At 43.3% G+C, this 27,983-nt stretch overlaps 1 protein-coding gene and 1 pseudogene across 1 annotated transcript in view; one reads left to right on the forward strand and one right to left on the reverse strand.

The window, feature by feature from the left end:
* The window catches only part of LOC127217022 (alpha-ketoglutarate-dependent dioxygenase alkB homolog 6-like), a 169,123-nt pseudogene that overhangs the window by 132,154 nt on the left and 8,986 nt on the right, over nucleotides 1-27,983 (forward strand).
* Galm (galactose mutarotase) overlaps nucleotides 7,066-27,983 on the reverse strand; it is a 51,994-nt gene continuing 31,076 nt past the window's right edge. The window contains exons 5-7 of the mRNA XM_051177874.1: nucleotides 10,162-10,303; nucleotides 8,249-8,423; nucleotides 7,066-7,553 (exon numbers count right to left, since the gene is read on the reverse strand). Coding sequence (XP_051033831.1) covers nucleotides 7,476-7,553; nucleotides 8,249-8,423; nucleotides 10,162-10,303 — 395 coding nt within the window. The 3' untranslated portion in view covers nucleotides 7,066-7,475. The remainder of the gene's footprint in view (nucleotides 7,554-8,248; nucleotides 8,424-10,161; nucleotides 10,304-27,983) is intronic.

Here is a 27,983-nt window from a genome sequence, read left to right on the forward strand (position 1 = left end):
AGAACTTTAAGAGAGCTTTTAGAGGAGCTTTTGAGGGAACTTTTTTGGGAAGCCTCCGTTTTTTGAAGACTTAAAGAGCCATGAAAGGAGTGTGTGTGTGTACCCGGTTTATTTCCCTCTCACACTCAAACTCCTTTTAGAAAATACCTCCTCACCTGCTGTCTAGCCCCTAGCATCAAGGCTGTTATCTGAGGAACTTTCCTGAATGGGTTTGACTTGAGAAGAATCATAGTCAGTGGGTAACTATTCTATGAGTTGGGGGCCCAGGCTGAATACAAAGGAAAAGGAAACAGAGCCCCAGCATTTATCTGTTTTCTGTCTTTGGGCAGAATGTGATCATTCACCATGTCCTTTCCTTTAAGTTGCTTTGTCAGGTATTTTGTCAGTGTGGAGAAAAGTAACTAATACAATTGGTGTGAGTAAAACAAGTTTTGTTTCCCAGCTGTTGAGCTGTCTCCACAGGTAAAGGTACTTGATGCTATATGGATGACCAGAGTTCAATTCCCCCAGAATCCAAGTGGTGGGAGGAGAGAGCCAATTTCTTATGGACTCTGGCAGTGGGAGAGAGGCTTTTGGGAACATATTCATAATGCCAGATTGCCTTGCCCAGCATTAATACAAGAGAAGAGCTTAATTGTATCTCAACTCTACATAGGCCATGCTTTGTTGGTACCCATGGTAGGCCTGCCCCTTTATGAACAGAAACAGGAGTGGATTGGGGTTAGGTGATGAGGAGATGGAGGAGGGGAAACTGCAGATGGAATGTAAAATAAATGAAAATTTTAAATTAAAAAAAAAGCTGGGCATTGGTGGCACACACCTTTAGTCCCAGCACTCGGGTGGCAGAGGCAAGTGAATTTTTGAGTTCCAAGGGCCAGTCTGGTCTACAGAGCTAGTCCCAGGAAAGGCTCCAAAACCACAGAGAAACCCTGTCTTGGAAAAAAAAAAAAAAGAAGAAAGAAAGAAAAGAAAGCAGGCTGAACAAACCACAGAACAAAAGAGCAAACAGCAGCCTCTTCAGCTCCTGCCCCCCCCCCCCAGGTTTCTGCCCTGCTTGAGTCCCTGTCCTGACTTCTTCCATGAAGAACAGTGATGATGAAGCATGGGCCAAATAAACCCTTTCCTCTTCTAGTTGCTTTTGGTCATGGTGTTTCATCATAGCAAAAGTAACCCTGACTAAGACACCAAGATAATGCTTCTGGTCTCGAAGACTATTCTCTGTGGCTTATTAATGAAAAAAGTGCTTGTGAGTTAGGAAATAAACACATTTGGGTACTTGGTTATATACAATACTGGTGACCACAGTGAGACACTTAAAACTGGAAGGGCAATTGCTCTCATGCCTGTTTATAATAGTGTAGCGCCTGCGCTACCATCTCTACCACGAGTCGGGCGAAGGCCTAGAGATTGAAATAAAGACAAGACAGCGGGTCATTCGTTCAATGGCAAAGTTGGAACACCAAATGCCGAATGCCGTTTATTAAGGGGCAAGAACGGGCTTAAATGCCGACTTATAGCACAGTGGAAAATTACAGGAATTTTTGGCTTAGCTCCTCCCTGTATTGTCACGAGGTATGGTTGTCACAAGGTGTGTGTCACAAGGTATGTTGTCACAAGATGTGTTGTCACGAGGTGTGGTATCAAAACGGGAAGAGTACCAACAACAGCCTTGGGGCAAGGAGTTCCCGCCAATAGCTTCAGGCTAGCTCAAGGTGCCTTGGGGTCCTACATAATAGGATCATTTAGGAACCATAAGAAGATTCTACCTTAAAAACAATGGATTAAGCTGGGTGTTGGTGGTGCATGCTTCTTTAGTCCCAGCATTTGGGAGACGAGTCCAGCCTGGTCTACAGTAAGTTCCAGGACAGGTTCCAAAGCAATACAGAGAAACCCTGTCTTGGAAAACAAACAAATCAAAAATCAATTGATTAAGTCATGTTAGTAGTGCAAAGACCTCTTTGTGATCCTATTAATGCAACTAGATTAAAAACCATTGCTTTGGGTCTCTATTTCTTAACTGGGAACTGGTATTAGCCTGGTTGCACACAGAGATGCTAAGGGGCTGACTTTACATACCCTCTAAGTTTCTCTAGCCCAAGCACCTTTCTATGAAATAGCAGAAACTGTGTTTTAATTCACATCTGTACCAGCAGAGGTCACTGTGTTAAAAGAAATAATAAACTGGAAAACCTTTAATATTCTCTTTCAGGAACTTGGAAGTAGTGTATTTCACAGGAGAACTGTTAAGTTAGGTCCAGTACTAAGGCCACGAATATTACATCAAAGGATCTGAAGGCTTTGTTGTTAGGTACATACATATATTTATGATTCTATGCTAATATATGTGTGTATAAGCATGTGGAGGGAGTCACATGACAGCTTCATAAGTAGGTCCTCTCCTATGCCCTTGTTTGAGACAGTCTCTTTGCTATTTCATACACCAGGCTAGTTGACCCACAAGCTTCTGGGGGTTCTGTACTGGGATTACAGGGTAATTCTACTGCACAGGGCATTCTGGGAATTCTAGAGATTCAAAATCAGGTTCTCACACTTTGTAGGCCAGTGCTTTGCCCAAAGAACCATTCCCAGGACTGAAGATTTTATTATAAACCACCTCAGTCAATAATGTTTACCTTCTCTCCAGGGCCCCAACCCCACTTTGCTTCTATTTAAGACATGCTAGCCTAGAATATTTTTTGTCTTAAGGACTCCTGTTTTTTAAATGTGCAGTTAACTTTCTCAATTACAAATCTGTTTCATCTGATGGGAGAGGAGGAGAGCCATTTCGTGTCCCAGCTCTTCTCACTTTCACTGTCCTGAAACAGCATTCCTATCGACCTGTGAAGGAACAGTCTCTGCTGACCAACCACTTGCTCACCACTCTAGAAGTGGTGGGACCTGAGAGAACAGGGCTGAGAAATGAAGTCTGCTCCAGCACAATGCTGGCCTGCTGCCATTCTATTGTGTGTGCAATACCCAACCATATTTAGAGACTCAGACAATTTACACTCTGAAGGTTCAGAGAAGTCACATGAGGAAAATTCTCATGAGTTCAAGCATATACAATCATGATGACGAGCCACATGTTTTTCCATAGAGGCATAAAACATTTTATTGAATAACACCTGCAAGCAATCATGAGTAATCTGAAGTAAACTCACTGCTACCCCTGGGAGGAGCACGAAAACACATTCCAAGAAGGAGTCAATGTTCCAAGAAGGAACAGGCTGGCATTGAGATCTGCTTGACTCTGCTTCCAGACTACTGGGGTTAAAGGTTTAAGACAATACACCCAGCCCTAGATCATGGATTTTGCAATGATAGATTCTATCAAATTTCCCTCTAGTAAAATAGTATTAACTTGGGCTGGAGAGATGGCTCAGAGGTTAGGAGCACTGTACTGAGTTCAATTCCCAGCACCCATATGGTAGCTCACAACTGTAACTCAAGTTCCAGGTGATCTGACACCTTCACGCCAATGCACATAAAACAATTTAAAAAAAAAAGGCTTCCAAAATATATATATGTACCAGTGGTAATTGGGCAGAAACTCCCAATTTATCAGTACTATATAAGACAAGTTGTAGTGGCTTGAATAAGGATGGTCCCCACAGGCTCATGTATTTGAATGTGTGATTCCCAGTTAGTGGAATTGTTTAGGATTAGGACTCATGACCTTATTGGAGGAAATTTTACTGGGGATGTGTTTTGAGGTTTCAAAAGCTAGCTTTCTCTGCCTCTCATCCTTTGCCTCCTACTTATGGATGAGTGCCATTCCCGAAGATGGTGCCGGTTTCCTGTCCATAAGCCAGCAAGGCGCGGATGTGCAATCCACGTCATGGGGTGACCGTTACGAGCGTTGCGGGCTGCACCTGTCAGTAACGGACACAGCTCTTCTGCAACTGTCAGTAACGGACACAGCTCCTCTATATAAGCAGAGCCCTTTTTCCTCCTTGGGGTCTTCCCTCAACTTGCTGTAATGAGTCGCGCAATAAACATAGCTGCAGAAGAATCCTGTTGTTGAGCGTCGTTCTTGCAGGCAAGGCGATAGCGCCCGACAGATGAGGATGTAAATTCTCAGCTACTGCTCAGGCACCATGCCTGCCTGCCAGTTGCCACGCCCCTCTCCCACTATGGCTATGACTCACCCTCTGAAACTGTAAGCCCCCAATAAACTTTTCACAAGTTTATCTTGGTCATGGTGCTTTGTCACACAATTGAAAAGTAACTAAGATATAAATTATGATTTTTTTTCCTCTCCCTAAAAACATGGTTTTTCTTTTTTCTTGTGTATAGTGCCAATAGGACTGGGCTTCTTATCAAAGGATATAGACATGGACCCTAGATCTGCCAGGATTAGTTCTTCACAAGGATTTCATCATGAAACCATCCCTTCACATATACAACCATTATGATGAAGTTAAAAATTACAGAGGAGAATCCTGGCAAGATGGCTGTTGTCTCATTAACTCTTCCTAAGGAGACATAAATATCTATTCACCCCAGATAGAGCCCCAACCACAGACTAAACTTAAGTCGTCCACCAAAATCCAGAATTAATGAGTTTACCAGACTTCCTTCCAGTGTGGTTTCTGCCACTGCCACAGGAGTATGGGTAAACCAAAGCTGCTGCATTGCTGCCAAGTTCCACTCAGTCCTAAATGATAACGTCATGGAAGGAAAGAGTCGTTTGTACATCTTTCAGTTAGCTTGACTGACAGGAGTCTTCTTGTGATGGCTGCTCTCGGCTGTCAAGCTGACTACACTTGGAATGAACTAAAACCCACATGGAGGGCACAACTGTGAGGGATTTTTGCTTAATTTGGAGCAGGAAGGTCCATTTCTAATCCAGATCTTTGAGGTGGGAACATGCATTTTAATCTAGATATATCTGGGCCACGCCTTCTGCTGGAAGCTTATATAAGGACATGGAAGAAGGAAGCTTTTGCTCTTTGCCCACTGGCTCTCATCTCACTAGCAAGTCCATTCCTTCATGAACATTAGAGCCTACTTTTTTGAGATTCTGGTATTTACTGAAGACCAATTGAGACATCAGCCTTGTGAATTTAACAACTACTGGATTCTTGGAACATCTGTTCATAGGCAACCATTGTTGGATTAGGTGGACCACAGTCTGTAAGTCATTCTAATAAATCCCATATATATACACACATATGTAATTCTTTGTGTGTGTGTGTGTGTGTGTGTGTGTATCAGAGAGAGGGATCCATTTTCTAAATTCTGTTACTCTAGAGAATCCTGACTAACACACTGCCTCTGTAGTCTGGAGAGACCTTGCAAGTCTTACAACTTTCAGGAACTTCCGGCCTTTTATGAGCCTCCATTAAAAGTTCTTCATGTTGTGGTGGCCCCCAACCATAGTTATTTCCTTGCCACTAAAGAATGTAATTTTGCTGTTATTAATCATAATGTGATTATGTATATGTATGTATGTGTATATATATATGTATGTATGTATGTATGTATGTTCAAGATGAAGGTTATCTCATAAAGGAATTGTGACCCATAGGTTAAGAACAACTGCTCTAGGAGGGGGAAACAGCTCAGCTCCCCACAATGGTAACACTAAGAACTTCATTTTAAGAGGGTCCTATAAGATTGTGACCAAAGAACAGATTGTTAGGCGCTCTGAGCAGTGATATATGTGTTCAGCCTGTGTGTCTGCTCAAGGAAGAGGAACAAGGCTGTAGCTCCAGGCTCCTGGCTTTTGTTGCTTAGGGCTTTGATCAGCTTGAACATCTGCTGTTCACCCTTTCCTCCTGCTCCATCATCATTGGAGGCCCCAGGCCAGAAGAAAAAGAATGCAATTCCTATCTCAGCTTTAGGTCTTCCCCTATAGACATGCAGCCATTTTGTCCCTTTGTATCAGAAGTGAGAAGACGAAGGCTAGGAACATGGCTCAGTGAGTAAACATGATTGCAGTGCATGCATTAGCACCTGAGTGGATCTACAGCATCCACATAACCAGGCTGGACATGGTCATGCACATCAGTGACCCCCGCCCCCCAGGGAAAACAGGTGAGGCTTCCTGGCAGCCAGCCTAGCTGAAAAAGGGTAAGCTCCAAGTTCAATGAGAGGTACTGATTCAAGGGAATGGAGTAGAGAGGGAAAATGAAGATGTCCAAAATCCTCCTCTAGCAGGCACATGCATGTGCACACACACACAAATACATACATGAATGAACAAATCTCCCAAAGGTGAAATTTTGGTTTTATTTCAAGTGACTGTAGCAGATGATAACAAAGTATTTTTTTTTTTTTTTCAAAATCAGCACATAAGCCTATCACCAATGATGTGATCACTGAGGAAAAGAGGTGCTTCCATGCATTTCATCTCTACATCTCTACATAGCATCTGCTTCTAGTGCAGAGTGTCATCCTGTAGGCATTGTTGTTGTGAGGTGTTCTCATCCATCTCCTGTCTTCTATGCCTATACACTTTTTAACACCTCTGCTGGATGTTATGTTTTAAGTCACACCATAAAGATAATTCAACTTAGCCGGTGTTGGTAGTGCATGCCTTTAGTCCCAGCACTTGGGAGGCAGAGATAGGTATAGGTAGATCTCTGTGAGTTTGAGGCCAGCCTGGTCTACAGAGCTAGTTCCAGGACAGGCTCCAAAGCTACAGAGAAACCCTGTCTCCAAAAAACAAAAAAAAAAAAAAAAACAAACAAAAAATATGAATTTATTCTAATGCTTCTAAAATGAATTTTTAAGATTTATTTTTAATTGTGTATATGCAATGTATGTAGGCCAGAAGAGGGCACTCAATCCCCTGGAGCTAGAGTTATAGGCAGTGAGCCTGATATGGGTGCTGGGAACCAAATTGGTCCTCTATGAGAGCAGTGTGTGTTCACTGCTGAGTCACCTTTGATGCCCCCTAAAGTAAGTCTGAGGAGAAAGGCTTCGATGGAGCAGACTCCAAACCCCTGCTTGTCCTTCAGTGACCCTAGGAATGTTTAGGCTGACCGAGGTAGACAGAGGTACAGAGGAGATTTGAATTCTCATAGCTTTAACTCAAGTTTGGGTTAAAATTGTTATGCTCACTTCTGCAGGGTACTCGGAGATAAAAGAGGAGACAGAAAAACAAGTCCCATCAAAGAAAGGAAGGCTTGAAGTAAAGAAACTAGATGGAGCCAGAGTGGCAAGATGGAGCCTATCTATAATAGCATTAGAGTCCTGAGGACCACTTCCCCACTAGGGTCTTAGAAGATGGCACTGGCAGTAGACTTAATTTGTCCTCTGATGTGGCCAGCTAACAGAGCTGGTTATCAGACATGGCCCAAAGTCAGCTGTTGGAAAAGGAAATCAGTATTCAAGCTGATGATTATGGCATCTACAGTTTGTATGACAACACACAGGTCACTTTTAATGCTTCTAAGTCTACACCAGGATGGGAGGCAGGCTAGTAGGGACCCAGCCTGGTTCGGACTAGGTCACATCTTCAGTCTTCTTTAAGCAACAGAGAACTTGAACCAGGTGGTGTGGTTATACTCCTCTCCAGGCCCCAGCAGCACAGAAGGGAACTGAGGCTGTGAAAGGATATCAGCAGTTAGACCTTGCCAGCCATCATGGCTATACTAACAGCTACAAGGAGTGTGCCTCTGCATTAGGCTCTGAAGCCATCTTTGTGAAGTGGTACCCATGAGGGCAGTGTGTTACTGATTTGCAGTAAAACGAACGAAAATCTACCACAGCACCAAACCTACTTTGTCAAAGCAAGACTTGGCTACAGGAAGCAATACCTTGACTTATATTCTGAAGTAACATATAAGCTTCTTCCCATGGCTGATAGTTTGAGTAGCAATACTCCAAGAAGCAAGTTGAGAGGAGATGAGAGAACAAACAGGAAGAAAAGATTTGGAAGGTCTGGTAGAATGGTGTGGGCCAGCAAGATGGTTCAGTGGGGAAAGGTGCTTAAGGCCAAGGCTGACAACCTGAGTTTTCTCACTGGAACCCACATGGAGGAAGAGAACTGACCCATGAAAGTTCTCTGACCCCCATGGAGTGCAGAAAATGAATGGGAAGTGACAAGGAAAAACACTGAGGAAAGATGTTGATGCTACAAAATTTGCTTTTTAACAACAATTACTAAACTATAGGTTTTCTGTGGTTGTATAATTTGAAAAGCTCAAACATGGACTTATACAAATGATTTGAGTGTTAGGACCTGCCACAGTGTGACACTGAATCAATGTTACCCTGACAAGCTAGCTTGTGGCTTTACCTGATTGACTGCATCAGGCCAGTTCTGAGTCTCGAGGCAAAAAGCAGAATGCTTGGGGTAGACCACTCCACTCTTGCCCCTCAGAGTGCCATCCAGGAAGTTGCCTGTGTAAAACTGGATGCCAGGTTGGGTGGTGTATACTTCCAGGACTCGCCCACTGTCAGCATGGCTCACCCTGGGGATAAAGACAAGTCATATCTGAGTGAGGAAAAAAGAGGTCAAGAAACAGCTCTGGGACAGGAACCAAACCTGGCTACACAATGGGGACAAAAAGGATTTGGGAGATAGTGCCTTTAGTCCCAGCACTAGCAGAGGGAGGTGGATCTTTGTAAGTTCGAGGCTAGCCTGGTCTACAGAGCAAGTTCCAGCACAGGCTCCAAAGCAATACAGAGGAAACCCTATCTCAAAAAACAAAACACAATAAAATAAACAAACAAACAAACAAAAAAACAGGATAGAGATTCTGGAAGGAGAGGCAAGAGCTGTTGGCTTTGAGAACCCTTAGAAACAACTTCTTGGCTTGGTACCATATCTGGGGCACGGTAACCAGTCATGGGAGTCAGGGAGGAACAGTCAGACTGAAAAGAGGCAATTCTGGGGCCCTGAGATTCTGTTATAATGCTGGAAACAGGACCCAGGGCCTTGTACTTGAGCACTCTGCCATTGCTACTGAGATATATTCCGCAAGGGTGTGGTCCAGGCTGCACTGGGACTCATGGACCTGCTTCTCCTTCTGGAGTGTTGGGATGGAGGCATGTGCTCCCATGTCCAGCCACAGAGCTCTGAAAACATTTAGTTTTCATTTTTCAAGATAGGGCCTCTCTGTAGCCCTGGATGGCCTGAAACTCACTTATGTAGACCAGACTGACCTTGAACTCACAGAGATCCACCTGTCTCTGCCTCTGTTGGGATTAAAGGCATGTACCACCACTGCCACCCAGCCTGGGTTTGTACTTCTTGCCAAGGGGATATAAAAAAAGGCTGGTGTTAGAGTCTTACTAGGAGCAAATCACACAAGAAATCATTCAAACAAAGTATGTTGTTGCTCTAGTGGAATGGCTCAGTCACTACAAGTGCTTGTACAAGACTGACCCTGAGAATCAATTTCTGAATGATATCTACTCCCTTTTAATTAATGCACATTAATAATAATATAATTAAAATTTTTTAAATGCAAAATACATTTTTATCCGAGAAGCTAGAGAAAAATGTTTGGAAAGAAGGGGCCCAGGAATGGAATCAGTGGGGAGAAGATGGGGAGGGCTCCTGGAGTAGAGGCGCCTAGAAGAGGAGCTCAAGTAATAGGTATGTAATAGGAAGGTATCTTGAACAGGTGGAATCCAAGAAGTCATGATTCCTAGAGCTCCAGGGAGATTTGGGGATTCCTTTCTGTCTTTATCAAGGGTCTGAGTTACCTCTCTCCCAGACTCCCTTGAGTCTACAGCCATGAACTGACTAGTTCTTGCCAAGCATGTTATTAGGTATATGGGTAGAGATCAGGTCTCCCAAACATGACATGATGCTAGGAACTGGGTTTGAATAAGAAGAGTGTCTGAACTCACTTGTCTATCAAACTGGAGGTGGGAGTGGCTAGAGCTGCAAGAGAAGCACAGCTTCCAGCTCTGACCCTCACACTAGAAGTGTCCCAAGAGCTCTAGACATTTGATGAAGGCAGGAGTGATGAGAACAGGAAAGGGGCTTACAGGACAGGCAGAGATGGAAAGCCAGAAAGCTGGGTAGGGGATCAGGAGGATGTGCGGATGGGGAGGATGGCACAGGACTTTACAAAGCTGTGGGATATGGTATTTGGCCCTGGTTCCTATCAGATGCTGTTGAAGCTGTCATAGGGAAAGCTCCTGAAAGAACTGCTGTCTCTTCTTCCCTACAGAGGAAATAAGGACAAAGTTTCCAACCTTGCACAAAAATGCTTTTCTTTCGATCCCTTCAGACAGAAATTGTGGTCGAAACCATGGATGTGATGATCCTGCAGGTGTTTTCCAAGCTCCACTGGCTTTCTCAGGTCAAAAGCAGTTCCTTCCACTAGAGCAATGACTCCTGGGGAGAGAGTGGAAACAACAGAGGTGGTTATTACCAAGACAGAAATTTTATGTACTCTGTCCTGAAGGCCTACTGGTTCTAGTCTCTCAGCCTTCATTTCAATGTGTAGAGGACAATAAGTTGCGGGTTTTCTCGCTCAGAATATGCAACTAATTGCCAAATGCAGTATCTAAATTAATATAAAATCTGCAAAAGGGTAGGATGCAGCTCTGTTGGAAGAGCACTTCCAGAGCATACAAGAAAACCTGCATTCAATCCCAGAGCCACAAAAAACTAGAAGCCATGGTTCACATCTGTAGTCCCCACACACAGAGGTAGAGGCAGGAGAACCAGAAATTTACATGAGCCAGTTTGTAGGTGCCCATAAAGATGGCACAATGACAGAGTTCAAAGGTGTCAATAAGTCACAAGACCTAAAGGTCAAAGGTGTGGCTACAGAAGGATGTTTCGGCCATCTTAGTCTAAATAACAACAGACCTGAATCTGAGGTATAGCCACTCCTGACCTCAAGGCTAGAGAACAAGAAGTTGGAGCTAAGGTGTGGTTACTGAACCCTTAGAATAAGTGAGGAAGAAAAGTTTGTTCCATATATATGATACTATGTTCCTCTTTTTGGTTGTGGTATATAAGAGTAGTGAGAAATAAACTCCTGGCATTTCAGTATTGACTGATCTGCCCTCCTGACCTTCTGTCTCTCTGTTTTTCTTTATTATCTATAGCTAGCCTTTCCTTTACCCACACTCCCCCACTCAGGTACAGACTCACGAAGACCACTCCCAACACCAGTTGTGATGGTGCACACATTTAATCCCAGCACTCAAGGCAGAGGCAGAGGCAGGTAGATCTCACTGAGTTCAGGGCCAGCCTGGTCTACATAGTAAGTTCCAGGACAGTCAGATCTATGTAGAAAAACCCTGTCTCACTTCCCCAACCCCCTAAAAGATGAGATCTTTCAGAAACATACATACAAACAAACAAACCCAAATAAAAATATATATACAAGAACATTTGAGTTGGGGAGATGGTTCAGTGGGTAAAGCTTTTGTACTGCAAGCATGGGGACCTGAGCCATACAGAACCTGTGCAGAAGCTGGACTCAATAGCACTCAATGGTAATCCAAGCATTCTTATGGCAGGATGGGATGCAAAGACAGAATTCTGGGAAGCTTGTGAGCCAGCTGTCCTAGTGTATGCAGCAGGGACAACAGAAACAATTGTATGCAGAGGGGGACAAGAGAAACAAGTGTATGCAGCAGGGACAAGAGAGAACGAAACTCAAACAAGGTGAAAAGTGAATGGCAGAACACAGTCCAGGAATGGAGTTGTATGAGGAGTGCATCTAAGAAGACATTCTGAATGCTCTGAGAAAACTCCAAGAAAATAAGGCAAGAGTCTTGTGACCTCAATTTCTTCAAAAACACAAAATTGTTCTTGGAGTGTGTTTTCATGACCCTCCCAGGTGTAGCAGATAGGAGGGAGTTGGAGTTTCTTCAGATTATTCATTACAACTGGCTATTGTTATGTGTTTATATGCCTCTATGGAAAAACATGTTTTTGCCATGTGTGGCCTGACTGCCACTTGCTGATCATGTGACTCCTCTTAACCCTTAGAGTATAAATTGTGAAACTTTAGTCCACCTCCAAGGTGGCTCCATTCTCCCAGGTCCCACTGACTGCAAAGGTGAGGGCTAATATATGAAATTGTTCTCTGAACTCCACACATTCACATACTGTGGCAGGCATGTATCTGCACTTACATAAAAAATGCAAATGCGGGGCTGGAAAGATGGCTCAGAGGTTAAGAGCATTGACTGCTATTCCAGAGGTCCTGAGTTCAATTCCCAGCAACCACATGGTGGCTCACAACCATCTGTAATGAGATCTGCTCCCCTCTTCTGACCTGTATTCTATCTGACATTCAGATAGAATACTGTATACAGAATAAATAAATAAATATTAAAAAATATTAAAAAAATGTGAATGCATGTACGTACACAAACACACAACGAAGAATGAAGCTTTTTTTTTTTTTTTAAGTTTGTATACAAGTGTATCTGTATAGGTATGTGCAAGTGAATGATGGTGCCTGTGAAGTCCAGAAGAGGGTGTTAGATAGTGTTAGATCTCCTGGAGCTTGTGTTACTGATGATTGTGAGCCACCTGACATGGATGCTGGGAATCAAACTTGGGCCTTCTGCTGAGCCATCCTCCAGCTCCTGAAATTTTTGGCACTTAATGCCAGAGAGAGAGAAAGAGAGAGAGAGAGAGAAAGAGAGAGGGAAAGACATATTCTTCATGAAGAACTGTGATGGTTAGTCATCGTTGTCAACACTGCAGAATTTAGAATCCTCTAGGAGGTGTCTAGGAGACACACCTGGCATGCCTGTCAAGCCGTTTCCAGAGAGTTCAAAGAGGAAAAACCCAGAATATATGTAGGGCCCTGCATGAACCCCCGAGGTACCTAGGTACCTTGAGCAAGCCTGAAGCTGTTGGTCGGAACTCCTTGCCCCAAAGTTGTTATTGGTACTCTTCCTGTTTTGATAACACACACCTTGTGACAACACACACCTCTTGGGGAGCAGCTAAGCCTAAAATTCCTGTAATTTTCCACTGTGCTGTAAGTCAGTATTTAAGCCCATTCCATCCCCTCAAAAAACCGCATTCGGCGTTCCAACATTGCCATTGAATGAATGACCTGCTATCTTGTCTCTTTATTTCAATCTCTAAGCCTTCGCCAGATTCATGAAACAGATCATAGTGTGGGCGCTACAAATATGGTTGCCCATCTCACTGACGGGAGTCTCAGACTGAATAAAAAGGGAAAAAGGGAGGCAGGTGGCTGTGCACTGTGACTGTCCTAACTTGAGGAACACGAAGCCTCAGGTTCCAACTGCCACAGCCCAGAGTAGTTACTAAGCCATACTTCCCCACAGTAATTAACTATGCCCTCTTAAATCATGAGCCAAAATAAAGCCTTCTTCTCTTAGGTTGCTTTTTGCCAGGTATTTGTTACAGTGATGAGAAAAATCATGACAAGGATTAAGTTGGATAAAGGGTAATTGTTGTTCTATCATAATGAAGCTTTAGTCACGAGTGACTACACTTTAGTAAATCTGAAATTAGTGATTCTTTTTTCCTCAGAGCCACATTTTCTCTCTTCATCCCTGTCTATCCTGGAGCTCACTCTGTAGACCAGGCTGGCCTTGAACTCACAGAAATCCCCCTGCTTCTGCCTCCCTAGTGCTGGACATTAAAGATGTGTGGCTGAGATTCGTAAACCACTGTGGGCCAGTATTAGCTAAAGGTACACTGACAATTACCCTGTTCCAGGCATGTCCCTATCAGCCTATAGACACTCTCCAAATAGTGTTGAGAACAGTTAGTGCTACTGGAACAAATAAGTTGACTGGACCAGTCAAGCTGGGCCAAGAGAAAGCGGGGATGTATGGCCATTCTGTGGACTGCCACTTGACTCAGTACTCTGAGGGATGCAGTTCCTGGAGGAGTTATGATTTGGTGAGCACTGCACCCTGTATGCAAGCCAGACTCCCCAGTCTCATCACAATGAAACAGATGAGTGGCCAGTCCCAATAGGACACTACTGTGTGCAAACCAAAGAGAAAAACATAGAAGTGGTAGTCATCATACAACCAATGCCAAGTCCAGAGCATCTCAGCTTAACATTATAGAAGTCAAGAGACCATTATAATAATTTAAGGCTGGGCAGGTGGTGTATACCTTTAGTCCCAACACTCAGAAGCAGAAGGATTTCTATGAGTTCAAAGCCAGCCAGGGCTCCATGATCCCATCTCAAAAACAAATAAAAAACAAAGCCATTGAAATAACTATATAAATGAAAAGAGAAGGCTATTAAAGTCCTTGGTTCTGCTTTTATGGGTTCCCATACTCTGAGAAAACAGAACCTCTGGATAAAAGAGAACACATCTTTTTAAATTCCAGAACTCTTGTTCCTGATGCAGGAGCACTGGGTTTCTTAAATCCACACAGGGCTTTGGGGGTCTGGAGTACAAATACCTGATCAAGACATTGTCATTCAGGCAAGACCATCCTGGTGTCTGGGTTCTCCCCCCCCCCCCCAGGAATCTGGGAAGCACAAAAAGAGCTACCACAGTCAGTCAGCCTTAGGAGACTCTAACTAGAAAGGCAGTGGCTTGGGAAATGCAAAAACATCTACATAATTTGACATAATTTGCCCGAAGTTTCTTTCTCTCTTCTTTTTATCTTTTTGGTTTTTTGAGACAGGGTTTCTCTGTATTGTTTTGGAGCCTGTCCTGAAACTCGCTTTGTAGACCAGGCCGGCCTCGAACTCACAAAGATCCATCTGCCTCTGCCTCCCTGGGATTAAAGGCATGTGCCACCAACACCCAGCTCTGAATCTTCTTTTTCTAAAAAAGAATTCTGACCAGGTGATTGCCCATGTGAAGAACTTAAATGGTGATGGATGTAAATTGTTCAAAATGCCATATGATTAAACAATTTCATGATTCCTCACTTAGCCATTTCCTTCCACAGCAGTCATTGTTGTCTTAGCGGTTGTTTCTAAATTTATCCCTAGGCATTTTAACAGAAAACTCTCTCCCATCATATATATATTTTTAAATCTCTGGTAATTTGTCTATTTAACATTTCTAAGTGTGGGAAGCAAATCCATGCCCTCTGCACAAGCAGGATGCAGTTTTAATCATGGAGCCATCTCTACACCCTTTTCTGTTCAAGCTCCTTGTACCAGACTCCTAATTCACTTCTCTTTTACACTTCCTGGGTATGCCAGATTTTTTCTTCTGAGCAGTACTTCAGCCATTGCAGATGTGAAAACTTTTCATTATAAAAAACTGGAATACATTGAAATTTAATAGACATTAGACAGCTAAAATACTTCCTGATCTATGTTGGCCATGTTTCGCCTATCTTAGGAAACTTCTGTGATGAGGGATGTCCTTCTTTATATATGTTTCTCTTATTTGGTTGATGACAGGAAGCTAGGAAGGACAACCAGACCAGGAGAATTCTGGGGAGAGGAAAGGAAGAGGGAGACTGGAAGAGACGCCATAGTACCTAAGGAGTAACATGCTGGATTAATTACAAGTAAGCCTCATCCTTGTGGCAATATATAGATTAATAGAAATGGGTTAATAATTAAGACAAGCTAGCCAATAAGAAGCTCAAGCCATAGTTTCTTTGGGACAAAGTGGCTGTGAGACCAGATGGGACAAAAACTTCCATCATCACTTCTGAGGCCTTTTTATGGTCTGAGTTATAATAAAAAAATTTTGGTCTGTTTTGTTTTGAGACAGGGTCTTAATACAGCAGGCTAATCTCTGCCTCTTGTGCTGGGACTAAAGATATGGACCACCATACTCACATTATTTTTTGAAGCAGTGTTTCTTTCTCACTGGTCTGGAACTTGATTAGCCTAGGCTCTCTGGCTCAGTGAGCCCCAAGGTTTTACCAGTCTGTGCCACCATGCCTAGCTTTTTTTCTGTATGTTATAGGGATTGAACTTGGATCCTTATGCTTCACTTTACAGTTATTTTTCCTGCAGAGACACTGCTTTCCAGCAGGTGGCGCTACAATCACAAGAGCAAGAGCATTCACTGTGTCTGTGCCAGTTAGTCTGCTGCAAACTGATTATCCGGGAGAACTAGTAGGTAATTTTGGTTCTCAAAGGCAAATCCTAGCTGGTGGGGAATCTCCTGGGCACTTTTTTTTTTTTTTAATATTTAAAAATGTAGACCTTAGTAAGTATAATCAAGTCAGTTGGTGGAGAAGCCGCCCAAGATATATAAAATAAGAGATAACATGTGGCTATCTAAAGTTTCTATATTTCATTCTTCTTGCAAAATATTTATCAAAGCTGTTAACTATACAATTTTTAAAGTGTAATTTTGGTTTTGAAAGTCCTTCAGTATAAATGTACATATGTATGTATACATACACACACAGAGTTTTGTTTTTTGAGACAGGGTTTCTCTGTATTGCTTTGGCTGTCCTGGAACTAGCTCTGTATACCAGTCTCGCCTGGAACTCAGAGATCCACCTACCTCTGTCTTCAGAGCGCAGGGATTAAAGGTGTGCACATTACCACTGCCTGGCCACTTAACTCTTTCTTAAAGTCATACTTGACTCACAGTCTAAACTTTGTGACAGGCCTATTGATTGTGAATACTTACCCATAAAGGTATACATAGAAGACTCTAAGAAATAACAGAAGCCATAGAATTTCATGACAATGGCACAGGGCACACTGCAGGCCTGTTTCACCTATATTGAGTAAACTGCAAGTCAGTGCTTGCCTCTTCCTTCCTGTAATGAGCTGCTGTTATGGGCTGCTTTATATAGTACATGCACATATGTGATAGATGATGTACTGGCTATCAGGAGCATAGCACACATGCATCAAGCAGAGTTGAAGAAGGTTAATTCTTAAAATCTATACCTTCATGTAAACATTTGGTGTATAGCTGGAGTGGTGGAACATGCCTTTAATTCCAGCACTTGGGAGGCAGAGGCTATAGGATCTCTGTGAGTTGGAGGCCAGCCTAGTTAATATAGCAAGATCCAGGACAGCCAGGACTATATATATGGTCCTTGTCACAAACAACAAACAAACAAAGGAATTTGGAATCATTCCAAAGTAAGATTTTCTTTCTTTGTTTGTTTAATTCATATGCTCTCATGTGTTTCATAGGCAGGTATATGGAAATAATAAAATTTGTAGCCTAGAGTTACTATGTCTCTAGGCTTTTTCTAGTAAGTGGAATGTCGTCCTTTTCTGTGACTCCCATAACACTCTGTAAAGTCCAACTGATCACTTGAGAATATTTTCTAAGGGCTAGAGATATGGACTGGCTGCTCTTCTACAGGACCCAGGTTCAATTTTCAGCATCCATATGGTAGCTCACAAAATGCCTGCTAACACCAATTCCAGGGAATCTGAGGTCCTCCTCCTCTTCTGGCCTCTGCAGGCACCAGGCATGCATATGGTGCACAGAACACACACAGGAAAAGTAAATACCCACACACATAAAATAAAAAAGAATATTCTCTATGTCATGCATGGTGATACATACTTGTGATCTCAGCAATACAAGGATGAGGCAGGAGCATCACAGTGAGCATCACATGAGGTACAGAGTAAGACACTATCTTAAGACAACAGCAATAACAACAGGGGAAAAAAGTGTAATTTATAACCAAGCATGGTGCTGTATGCAATACCAGTCCCTGGGGACTGGGAAGGAATATCTCAAGTTTGAGATCAGCATGAATGACACAGTGAGACTCAATCTAAAACTGAAAAGCTGTGTAGTAGATCTCTGTGAATTCGAGGCCAGCCTGGTCCATTAGTCTACATAGTGAGTTCCAGGACAGCCAGAGCTACATAACAGACAGAACCTGTCTCAAAAAAGCAAAAACAAAAACGAAAAAGTCAGAGTACACTCTAAACTGTCTATTAGCATCTTTTTTCCCCATGAAGGACTCTAACTTTCACAGTCAGACTAACTTTCTCAACCTGACTTTCTCACAGCCTGACTTTCTCAACCATTCACCACACTATGGTCTAACTATTGTGCTATAGCAAGCTTTCAGCCTTTTGCAAAGGTGAGTTTCAAAAGGGCAGGAGCAATGTCCTGTCCTCCATAGCCCCTGACATGAACTGGAGCCTTTGCATGATGGAAAAAATGAAGCTGCCTGAACCAGTGTGGAAAACAGGAGCCATTACGAAGGTGGCAGTGCTCTGTGACAAAGTCAGAATGCAAGTCCAGAAAAGCCATGTGAACTGCCTCATCCAGACAGACCTCTTGTCTTGTAGAGAGAGACACTGACCCAGGTGCAAAGGGAGGCCTCTAAGCCTCCAAATGCCCCTGAAGGCTCTGTGTGACGCACTGCAACATGTCTGCCTTGGTGACAGCACTTTCCGCCCAAAGCCTCCAAGACCTCTTGGTTTTTCTAAGACTCTGGAAAATGAACACATTCTTTTAACTTTGGTTAATCTGCATATATGAGTTTCTGCTTTGTGGTAAGAATAGAAAAGAGATGGCAATCATGCTTTAGCAAAGCTGGGTATACAGAAAATGAAAAGGAAATGGAAAGTATGTTCACAGATGTCAAATCATGGCTCTAGAAGCTACCAGATCCATCCATCTATCTGTCTGTCGATCCATCCATCCATACATCCATCCTTCTTTTCTTCCTTTCCTCCCTCCCTTCCTCCCATTCCTCTCTGTCCGTCCATCCATCCATCCATCTGTGGGTGCCCATAAAGGTGGCTGCATTCCATCTTGGCACAAGGGCAGAGGAGTCCAAAGCTGTCAGCAAGTCACAAGACCTAAAGATCAAAGGTGTGACTACAGTAAGGATGCTTTGGCTGTCTTAGTCTAAATAACAACAGACCTGAATCTGAGGTGTGGCTACTCCTGACCTCAAGGCTAGAGAACAAGAAGTTGGAGCTAAGGTGTGGTTATTGAACCCTTAGAATAAGTGAGGAAGAAAGGTCTGTTTGTTCCATATACACGATACTATGTTCCCCTTTTTAGGGGATGAAAAATAAACTCATGGCATTTCAGTATTGACTGATCTGCCTTCCTGACCTTTATTCTGTCTCTCTGTCTTTCTTTATTATCTATAGCTAGCCTTTCCCTCACCCACACTCCCCCACTCAGGTATGGACTTAGGGCCTCTTGGCTTACTCTGACTGCAGCCCCACAAAGACCACTCCTAACATATGGCGTCCGAACTTGGGGCTGAGAACAGGGAACAGAAATGATGGACGTCGTATGGCTCACCAACGTGAGGACATGTGGATGGTATGTCCTCATACAGCTCCAAAATGTGGGACTGAGTACAGGGGACATAAGTGATGGACACTGCAGAAGAATAGACACCACAAAGGTGAAGTGAGTACTTGAAAAAAGAAGTGAAGTAAACTCAGGTGAGTGGATGTCAGGAGTAAAACTGTATATAATTGTAGATATGAAGCAGAAATATCAGACAGATGGTAAAGAAGTGAGTTTGTAAACCTCCAGGGTAAAAATGTATATAATTAGCCGCCACCACAGCTGTTTTAGAGCTGTGAGTGCCAAAAACTCAGAGTTGCTACAATGGTGATTGCTTACTTTTCAAACAGCTGCAGTCACAGATGAGCCACAGTGGGCTAGCCCAGGCCCAGAGAGCAAAGGCAGGAAGGGACCTAGAAGCCTGCAGCCTTAGGAGCTGCTGCCATGGCTAATGCCCAGCCAAGTGTATGGAAAAATTAATGCAGCCTGTCAGAAACTGCATTAAAAAAAAAAAAAAGGTGACATAGATGAATTTATTGGGATTTTTTTTTTTTTTCAGATTTTGGATGCTCATAATTCAAGGGTTAGCTATAACAGCTGTATTACAAGAGATTTCAATTAAGGATGTTCTATTTCAACAAACTAATCTTGGCCTAAGAAAAGCTGAAAGATGTATGTTTGTTCTGTATGTATGGTATGGCCACACATGCATGCCTGAAGTGTGATTGTGAATGTGTGAATCCCAACAATATGTACTACTTGAATTACTTGGGATATAGTAACAAAAGACATCAGGTCACCCCATCTATCTCTCTCAAGTGTACAGCAAAACCTAAAGCCTGGCAGTTGGTAACCTCTGTCCTGAAGATGTGGCCATACAGCTCAAGGGCACAGGAGTGACTTGACTGAACCTGATTCCTCATTCCAGCAAACCTCATTCCTGCAAAGCCTGAGGACACGCAGCAGGGAGGATCCCTTGGATGCTGCTCACATGGCTGCAGCCTAAAACTGATGCCGAAGGGAAGCTGCTGTGGTTGAGTGTGGGCAGATTTAGCAGCTTGAGGCTTGCTTGCAGACTGCAAGAGGAGGGAGAGAGGAAGAAAGTGGAGAACATTTGCAAAGGGTTGCTTTTCAGTAATGGGCTCCTGACCTAAGCCAGGGTGGGGTAGGGGTGAAGTGAGGTCATGAGTGGGTGGGTGAAAGCAGAAGGATAAAAAGGACTACAGGTTCTTGTGGCACTGAAAAATGATGAGATCTCAAAGACAGACATCCTTAAGAGGAAAACAGTCAAGTAGCACTGAGCACAAAAGGATACATGAAGGACAGGATCATCTGAAGATAGCATGATTAAGGGACTAAGACACAAAGTACCACCAGTATGGATAATGAAAAGACCAAGAATTATGACAGCAGTGGTGGTGTGACAGTGATCCACAAGTGAAGGGAAGTGACAGGAGAAGCACATCGCTCTAGATGCAATAGCTGCATCAGATTTGCAACACGAGGTGGATCTGATCACCATCACCAGGGGTTAGTCTACTGCGTTCTGTTTGCATCCTTGACAGAATAATACTCTCTGAAAGTGGAAACTCACAGCCCTTTTGCAACCCACCTGCCTTGATTTCTCTTATCTCACTGAGGGTCTCACCATCACATTTTATCACAAGGAATGTGGCTTTTCTTCATATCTGTGGCAGTCTGCATCCTAGTCTACATCTCATTCCCCATGTCCCCTCCCTCACTGATAGTCAGTATCTTTCTTTCCCCCTTGAACTTACATGCAGCTCAGTAACTGCCTCAAACAATAGGGGTGCTGGGTGTGATTCCTGAGATAAAGTTATAAACTATAAAGTGGCCTCAGCCTGGGCTGCTCTATCAGGACATAAGCTCTGGAAGCCCAACCACCATGTCACCAGAAGCTTAAGTCACAAGGAGGAATGTGTACAGTCAGGGTGACAGTCACATATAGAAGAGGAGTCTACAGATGTCCCCGCACCCGCTATGATCTTTGCTGGAGGCCCTAAAGGATGACTTGCCCTGACTAGAAAAGATGAGGGATTATAAATTGGGTTGGAGTGCTTTATTATATAGCAGTAGCTCCAGTATATTGCTCCAAGATGTTTTTGCCTCTCAGAACTTACTGACAGTTCCCTACAGGAGTCTAATCTGTTTCCATCCTCCCCACCCCAACATTTGTACACTGTTTTTAAGTGCCTTTAGAAGAGCATACATCAAGACCAAGGATCCTCAAAATTGCTTTTGGATGGGGGAAAAGCAAGCATAGGTACTGGGGAGTACTTGAGGACCCCAGTTGAATCCACAGAACCTCCATAAAAAAAATAAAAAATTAATTTTAAAATTTAAAATGCCAGACAGAATGACCTGTAATCCCACCTCCAGGAAGACGAAAACAGGCAGCTGCTTGGGGCTCACTGGCCACCAAGCTGAGCCTAATTGCTAAGTTCCAGGCCAGTGAGAGATCTCAAAGAGCAGGATTGATGGTGCCCAAAGAACAGCAGTTTTCACATAAACAGGAGTTTATGAGTTCATTTCTTCTTTTTTATTATTATCTATATCAATTGTTGAACTGACCCCAGGAAGCCTAAAACAACATGGCAGACACAGACTCACAATATAAACTTTTAAAGGATTGTGAACTATGGGATTCAGGTGGGCCAGCAATATACAGTGTACATGCTCTTCCAGAGGTCCTGAGTTCAATTCCCAGCAACCTCGTGGTAGCTCATAACCATCTATAATGAGATCTGGTGCCCTCTGCTGGCAGGCATGCATACATGCAGGCAGAATGCTGTAAATTTAATAATAAATTATTTAAAAAAAAAAAAGAAAGAAAGAAAATCAGGAGTCAGAGAAGAATGGATCTCTGTGAGTTCAAGGCCAGTCTGGTCTGCTAGGAATGTACCTATGTGGAAGGTACTTTCCTAGCATATGCAAGGCCCAGGGTTCAATCCCCAGCACCATGCACATACACAGAAAGTTTAAAAAATATTGTGTCTTCTGAAAAATTTTTTTGGGGTTGGGGATATACTTCAGTCGGTAGAGTGCTGGCCTAAGATATGTGAAACTCTGGGTTTTATCACCAGTACTACAAAAACTGAGGGCTGCCTGCCTACAATTCCAGCACTTGGGTAACAGAAGCAAGAGAGCCAGAAATTAAAGATTACTCTATAGAGTTTCAGGCCAGTCTGGAATACATAAGATCTTCTCTCATTCCCTCCCTCCCTCCCTCCCTCCCTCCCTCCCTCCCTCTCTCTCTCTCTCTCTCTCTCTCTCTCTCTCTCTCTCTCTCTCTCTCTGTGTGTGTGTGTGTGTGTGTGTGTGTGTGTTGCTAGGGATTAAACCTAGGGCCTTAGGCAAACACTATCACTAACCCATATACCAAGGTTTCCTTTTGCTTTTTATTTTAAGGCAGGGTTTCAGGAAGTTGCCCAAGCAGACCTTGAATCTGCAATCCTCCTTCCTCAGACTCTCAAACAGCTGGATTACAGGCCTCTGCCATCAGCCCCAGTTTTTTTTTTTTTTTTTTTTTTTTTTTTCTTTTTAAGGTTCTGTTTTCCTTGTATTTTGCTTTGTAAAGCTATGTAAAACATCTTTGGATTAAGATGAACTTACTAACCGACCTTGAATAAATTCTATGTCTTTCTTTGCAATGTTTAATTTCCCCATTTATAAGACAGAGCTAATACTGGCATCTGCTTGGCACACAATTTGCTTGTTTTGATTGTTATGCACATGCATATGCAATAAAAAGAAAGTATTGGAGCATGGCCAGTTTCGTTTAAGAACGTGATATTTCTGTTTTGTTTTTCACTTTCCACTGTTAATCATTGAAAGATTTAGAACAATGGATTTATGTGTGGAGTCAGGAGTCCCCTTGAGAATACTAAAAGCTATAGACTTTCTCTCTGTCTCCAGCAAAAGTGTATACGTACACACAGAAGGTCCCAGAACCTCTTAAGTCCAGCCACACCCATACTGCTAAGTATCACAGAGCATGCTGCCTTCCCCTGACTGCATGCCAAAATTCACAGGTGCAATGCTGCAGTTCCATCACCAAGCATTTGGTCAGTGAGCCAGTCAGGCATATACTGGTTGATTTCTACTTACAGCAATAAAGCAAAAGACCCCAGGTAACACACCAGGGCCTCCTCTGCAGCATGTACTATCCCTCCTTTTCTTGCAGCACATACAACAAAGCCACAAAGGCAGAGATGCTTGGCTCAAAGTAAGCAAGTGGAGAGCTTCCAGAAATAGTAGGGAAATGAAGCACTGAAGAGAGCAGGATTTGTTTCTAATGACAACCTGCAGAATGTAGTCAGAGAGGCCAAGTATCTACCCCTGGATTTTGGTGGGTATCAGAAGTCATGATCACCAATAATAGTTACATCACTTCCCTGAAGCATCCTGTTCTCCTGTTTGGCAATCAGACTCTATAGAATCCAATGTTTTAAAATTAAAAAAAAAGTATTTATTTTATATGTGCTTTCCTTGCACAAATATGTGTGTACCACATGTGTGCCTGGTACTAATGGAGGTAAAAAAAGAGGGGTTGAATCCCCTAGAACTGGAGTTACAGATGACTATAAGCCATCATGTGGGTACTGGAGACCAAACCAGCTTTCACAAATGTTAAGTATTATCATTTTTCTCAACCAGGGAAAGACATAGTTGAGCCATAGTATGTGTAAAAATGCTTCAAGGATGTATGCTAGATTCAGTGTAGTACTGTGCTCCTGTAATCTCAGCACTGAGGCAGGAGGATCATGAGGCTAGTGAGACCCATGTTGAAAAGCCAAAAGGATTGTCACATTTAGTAGGAGTCCTACAGAGATCAAACACACACACACACACACACAATCACACACACAAACTGTCTGCAATGAGATGGTATCAGCTTTGAGCCACTCTTTTGCAGAATGAGCATCACAGGTGGAGAGGCCTAAAGACAGGGTAAAGTCATGGGAAAATGACCAGAATGGCTGAACTATGATGTAAGAATAGTCCATGGAATTAAGATGTTTGCCTGAAGAAAGTGTTCAGAAAAGATAAGACAATGGCCTTCTGAAATCTTATATTAGAAATGCCTTTCCAAGACGGGCAGTGGCAGCATACACTTTTAATCCAAGCATTTGGGAGGCAGAGGCAGGCTGATCTCTGTTGAGTTTGAGGCCAGCCTGATCTATAGAATGAATCCTAGGACAGGATCCAAAGGTACACAGAGAAACTGTGTCCCTTCCCCATCTCCTCCCATCCAAAACAAAAAAAGAAAAAGAAAAAAGAAAGGCCTTTGCAATAGGAGATGATCTTCGATTACAACGTCCCAAGATTTTTGTCACATAATGAGACAAAGCTGGTCCTTCAGTTTGAGAATATTCTATGTCTGAGACAGTGTCTCATACAGGCACGCTGGCCTTGAGCTCGCTATATAGCTGCCAGAACTTCTACTCAATTGCTGAGATTACAGGTGTGGCCACCACAACGGTTTTAGACTGACGATGGAACTCAGGCCTCATACATGCTAGACAGGTACTCTACCAACTGGGCCTCATCCCAGCCATTTTTTTGTTTTGTTTTGGGATTTTTATTATTTATTTATCGCGGTTAAATAAGGATCAGGATAAACAAATAGGCCGAATTGATGTTTATTCAGGGGGAAATAACTTACAACCTAGACAGATGAACACCAGGAAATTTCACCCCATGCTCTCCTGTCGGAGTCCTGCCAGCAAGAGAGCTTTTCCCAGCTCTTCCTCCGACTTCCTTCCACAGGTCACTTCCGCCCATGGCTCCACCCCCAATGGGCGTGGTCAGTGCCACAGAAGGACTATCTCACTACATTTATTTATTTATTTATCTATCTATCTATTTATTTATTTATTTGTTTGTTTATTTATTTATTTATTTATTTTGAGGAAGGGTTTCTCTGTGTAGTTCTGGCTGTCCTGGAACTCACTCTGTAAACGGGCTGGCCTCTAACTCATAGAGATCTGTCTGCCTCTCAGCATTTGTTTTAAATAGAATCTTCAGCTTGTCTTATCCAAGGAGACCACTGGCTGAATGCAACTTGCTGAAGAGTGATCTGAAAAACACAAGTTTGATGACAAAGAGCCCACAGCCCAGGAATGCAGTGTTGAAGAGAGGAGGGGGGACACAGGAATAAGGGCCTCCGGAAACCATACAGGAGCCAGGGAGGGCCACAAAGGGGAGAAATAAGAAATAAAACAAAATGAGAAAAGCAACACTGGCTCCTGCAGGTTAGCTGGAGCTTGCAGAAGCTGTGGTAGACAGCTGCTTGAAGTAAGACCCAAGGACCATCACCAGTGTCTGCCTCACCTAGGGGAGGTAGAACACGGAGGTAGAATCTGTATTTTAACAAGATCCTCTGTGACTGGTCTGCACATCTACATGGAACAGCACAGAACTGGGCTCAGATGGGCTGCTGCACAATCTTTGAAGAAAGACTGAAGAAGAAAGCTGGAGCAACAGGAAGCACTTGGAACTAGAGTCTGGTCTCCATGGGGATGGCCCAGATGTACTTGCAGCCCAGCTGCTCCAATTATGTCTGTGTCTTTAGCTAGTTAGGCTGGGAACAGTCAGAGATTTGCATGAGGAGGCCTGCAGGAACCGGGCTTGTGGGCACAGGTACTTGTCTGTTACCGCATTAAGCTATCTTGATAAATCATCTCCAGAATGGCAATTATTATTTTGGGAAACAACGTAAAGAGGATAATAATAAAAAATAACACCCTGGGTGGGAATTTTTACTCTATGCCATCATTTAGCAAGTAAAGCACCTTGGGATTTTTCTGTAAAGGCCGTATTTTGATACATTTTCATAGATCACACAAGCTCAAAACTTGCCTGCACTTTCCTATGCTATGAGGCTTCATTCTGCTGCTGTGGGTGGGTGGGCCCAACCCCCCCCACCCCTTTCCATTCCACTGAGTACTTTCTGAATTTTAACTATGACTTGCAGTAGGGGAGGGCACTGCTTCCAGATATAAGATGACATCCACAGCAGGAAAAGCTAATCTGAGTTTCAGGTCACTTTCAGGTAAGAAGGCAATTTTTTTTTCATGCTTAACCCCACAGAAAGCATTTACATGACAGTGTTTTTCCATCTTAGGTCCCCATTGGCACTGCATACAGGGATTTGCCATTAAGTAAAAAGTTTGCCCTGCAGTTGACTCTGCCACAGGCATTAGGTCCCTGATGCATCTTATCTTCTCCAGAGTCTGTTACCTGGTGTCACCATATTCTCTTTCAGTGTATTCTTCCATCTTTCACACTCTTCAATACTTATGAAAGACCCTTTGTTGATGGCCCGAGCTAACAGCTTAGTGACATTCATTGATATGTCTTGCACTCTGACTTCCAACCCTTTCATCTGACAAAACCCCAACTGTGGGTCAATCCACCTTCTTGGTCCTGACCTCTAAAAGAACCAGGAGAAAATTCATGGAAGCCCCAACTGAGGCTACATGAATTCGGGGTCTCCATCTTCATCAGTTGGATTCCCTTAGTTCTCTCAGAACCATTTTCTTTGTCAAGTCAGTATCTCTTGATTAAAACCTAACCTCACTGGTACCTATGCCTCTTGGACATGCCCTCTCTCCTCTTTCCTGCCTCTTCCATTTCTCATGTAGGCTGTTGAGGACAGACAGATTCCCTAGGCTTATAGGAAAACCAAGGAACTCAGGGATGAGGCCCAGGATTCTGCTTTCAAGTCACCTCTGTTGAGAACCACTCAGGCCACACTCTCTCTTCACTTCCGGTCATTCATCCCTCTACTTTCACAAACCAGCTTCTGCCCTCATCATGCTGTTCAGTAGGGTTAGCAGCAGCACCCTTTTTCCTCTGCTTTCTACTTGGCCATCTTCCTGGCATCCTTTGCTCAGAACTTTCTGATACCTAAAACATTAGTGGTGGTTTTCCTGGGCCCCCTTGAGTTTGGGTCTCACGTCGATGCTCTCCTTAGTCTGTTTCCTTCTGGGAACCCACACGGTTTGCCCTACAAAGTGCACATGCACATCTGTATCTCCAACCCTCCTGTCTTTCCAGATATCATATTCATCTGCTCAAGTGCTGGATACTTGCTCTAGTCTGACACCCTGCAGGTACCTTCATCTCATAGCTTTCTATGGCCAAACCCATCACTCTCTTAGCTCTTCTCTAAGCTTTCCCTCCGCACTTGAAATTCCCTTCCTCTCCCAACCCACAATCATTTAATCAAAATTTAATATCTTCATTTCTACTGCCTAGGGGCTACTGAGAAATAATCTCAGGTGTTGTTCCTCAGCTACTTGTTTTTGTTTTAAGATTTATTTATTGTTGTGTCTGCATATATGCCTATACACCAGAAGAGAGCATCAGATCTCATCTATAGATGGTTGTGAGCCACCATGTGGTTGCTGGAAACTGAACTCAGGACCTATGGAATAGCAGTCTGTGCTCTTAACTTCTGAGCCATCTCTCTGGTACCCATCTTATTTTTTGAGACAGGGTTTCTTACTGGCCTGAGGATTTTGACTAGGGATCCCATTGTCAGCGCTGGGATTATAGGCATGCTCTAAGACACCTAGCTTTTAAAATATGGGTTCTCAAGTCTGCAAGCAAGGACTGAGCTGTCTTCCTGAGCCCCAGACTCCTGACTTTAGCTCCTAAATATCTCTATCACTATTAAGCCACATGAGATTCTCCCATTCCCTGGGAGCTCCTCCATGACTTCTCCAGTGTTCCATTCTCTCTCTAGGTCTGGCCCAATCTCACGCAGTGTAGAAGTCAGTGGGCACAGTTATAGACGTGAGCTGACCTCAGTATTGTTCTGGGAACTCATGCAAGTCAATCCCTGATGAATT

This window comes from Phodopus roborovskii, unplaced genomic scaffold (assembly GCF_943737965.1).
Source record: "Phodopus roborovskii unplaced genomic scaffold, PHOROB, whole genome shotgun sequence".
NCBI classification, from domain to species: Eukaryota; Metazoa; Chordata; class Mammalia; order Rodentia; family Cricetidae; genus Phodopus; species Phodopus roborovskii.